At 31.1% G+C, this 2,421-nt stretch overlaps 1 protein-coding gene across 1 annotated transcript; it reads left to right on the top strand.

Annotated features, from left to right (window-relative positions):
- The first annotated feature begins 844 nt into the window (after positions 1-844).
- LOC122196102 (agamous-like MADS-box protein AGL11) lies at positions 845-1,666 on the top strand. Its single transcript, XM_042898430.1, has one exon. The coding sequence runs from the start codon at positions 845-847 to the stop codon at positions 1,664-1,666; it is 822 nt and encodes a 273-aa protein (XP_042754364.1).
- Positions 1,667-2,421: the final 755 nt, after the last annotated feature.

Genomic DNA, 2,421 nt, shown 5'->3' with positions numbered 1-2,421 from the left:
ATTACATTACTATATCATATGTTTATTTATCTTAATATATATTCAAATTATGTTTATTTATCTTTGTTTATTTATGTTCGTTTAGCATATTCATGAAACATAAACGAACGAACATAAACAATGTAATTTATTAAACAAACGAATATAAACAAAAAAACTCGTTCGTATTCATTTATTTGTTCGGCTAACTTAAACGAACGAATATGAACAAACCATGTTCGTGTTCGTTCGATTCGTTTCAGCCTAACAACACGACACCAGGACTAAAAATAGAAAAAGCGAGATCTTCAAAGTTCAAACAAATAATTTCTTCGATGGATTTTTATCATATACTAATAACTATAATATATTATTTCTCTACGCATTTTGTATTAGTTTTATGTATATTTTTTTCGATATTTTAGAATATTTTAGATCAACGTTAACAAACCCAAATCAAATCATATCAAATTTTACAATTTCTAAATTTATTACACATCAATCTATATTTATTACACTTCAATCAATACCAAATTTAACCCTCCAAATTCTATTATAGAGTCCGAAGCTTTCTCTGCGTTAAAAAAGGTACATGTAGTATATATATATATATGAAATATATGGTAAAGCTTTAGAACACATTACATACAGACACATTCCATTTTTTAACGCTCTCTACTTTCTCTCTCAAGTCTCAACTTGATCATCGCTCGATTACGATTAGGGTTTTCCATTGAAAACCCTTTTTTTTTTCACAGATTCACTGTAAGTTTCTTCATACTATCGTTAAATCTTTTACACATACAAATGAATACGAACTGTTCTTGATGATTCATAATCACTTATTTACGTGTTTTGTTCATAGATGGGACGTGCAAAGATAGAGATGAAATACATAACGAAAGAGAAGACCCGAAACACGACTTACGAGAAAAGAAAACAAGGAATGATAAAGAAAGCCCAAGAATTGAAGACTCTGTGCGACATTGACACTGCTATGATCATAATCCCTCCAAACTCCAACAAGCCGGAGATTTGGCCACAAGACCCTGATCAAGTCAAGAAATCCATCGCTTCTTACAAATCAAAAGAAGAAAACAGGAAGAAACATTATGGCCTCAAAGAGTACTTTGAAGAACGAAAGAAAAAGGTCGAAGGTGAACTTGAGAAAGCACGAAAAAGAAACATGGAAGTTAAGTACCCGACTTGGTTTGATGAACTCGATGGGTTATCTGAAGTGCAGTTGAGACATTTCGCTATGGGATTGGAGAACAAGGAGAAGAGTGTGAGAGATTATCTTGAATTACAGAAAAGAATGAAGTTCGAGCATGTTGATTATTATCAGTATGGAAGTTCGACACATTCTCACATGGGTTTTAATCAGGTTCAAATGGTGAATCAGAACCACTACTTTATGAACCATGGTGTTGGGTGGTTCGATGGTGCATCAACGACGTCGTTTGTTCCATTGAAAAGTGAAGTGGGTGGGTTTGGTTATCCGATGTTTGAAGGGGGTATGGTTATTGGTAACTCTAATCAATGGTTGTTTCAGACGCCGGTGGTGGTGCAAGGTGGTGTGATGCCGTTAATGCCGGAGTTGGCAGTGCCAGAATACGATTCACAAGTGAATGTTGGTGTTGGGGATAATTTTGTGATGGATGATTATCAAGGAAGGTATCTAGGTTAATCCGTAGATATTTTTATGATTTAATTCTTAGAACTTTTGGACATATAAACTTGTGAGAAATTTCGTTTTCTTTATTTGATTCCAGTGATTTATATATAGTTTTTTTATATGTTTTTGTTATGGATATTTGTTTTCACGAAACAATCTATATGGATTAGTTTAATGTATTTATTTGGATTGTGGTAACTGTTAATACATATGCTTCTTCTTCGTTCTTCAAATATGGCATGCAAATTAACACGTCGAGTTTTTGTGTGATGAATATTTATTCAATTTCTTTATTGAATTTGAGAGTCAACTTTATGACATTTTTGTATTATCAGTTAAAATATGGTTAATTAAATGCAAGAAACCGTATTATAGTTTGAACAAATTACTGATAAATTGCCTTTGTGTTTTGTTCAAAATTGCTTATTTCGTCTCTATTTAGGCCGCAAAGGAAAGAAAAACACAACAAAATCATATCATTATCATGAGGACGGTCCGAATGCACAAATAAATAAGGGACCGAACACACAACACTGACTAATTTCATTAATTTGGTTTTATATTTTTAACTACAATATTATACTTTTATTTATTTATTATGTAACATTATATTTATAATTTAAGAATTTTAACTAATTATAACAATATTATTCAAATATAAAACTACTTTGATAAAAAAGCTTGCGATAAAAAGATGATAAAAATGTAATACGCGCTATCAATCTAAACCTAAATACGTTAATATAATTGTAATTTTCATATATTCG

Source organism: Lactuca sativa, chromosome 9, assembly GCF_002870075.4.
Source record: "Lactuca sativa cultivar Salinas chromosome 9, Lsat_Salinas_v11, whole genome shotgun sequence".
NCBI classification, from domain to species: domain Eukaryota; kingdom Viridiplantae; phylum Streptophyta; class Magnoliopsida; order Asterales; family Asteraceae; genus Lactuca; species Lactuca sativa.
This window is presented reverse-complemented; position numbering and strand designations above follow the sequence as displayed.

Bases quoted from the DNA above. Each gene is read 5' to 3' on its own strand.
- LOC122196102 (XM_042898430.1), top strand. From the start codon at position 845: ATGGGACGTGCAAAGATAGAGATGAAATACATAACGAAAGAGAAGACC.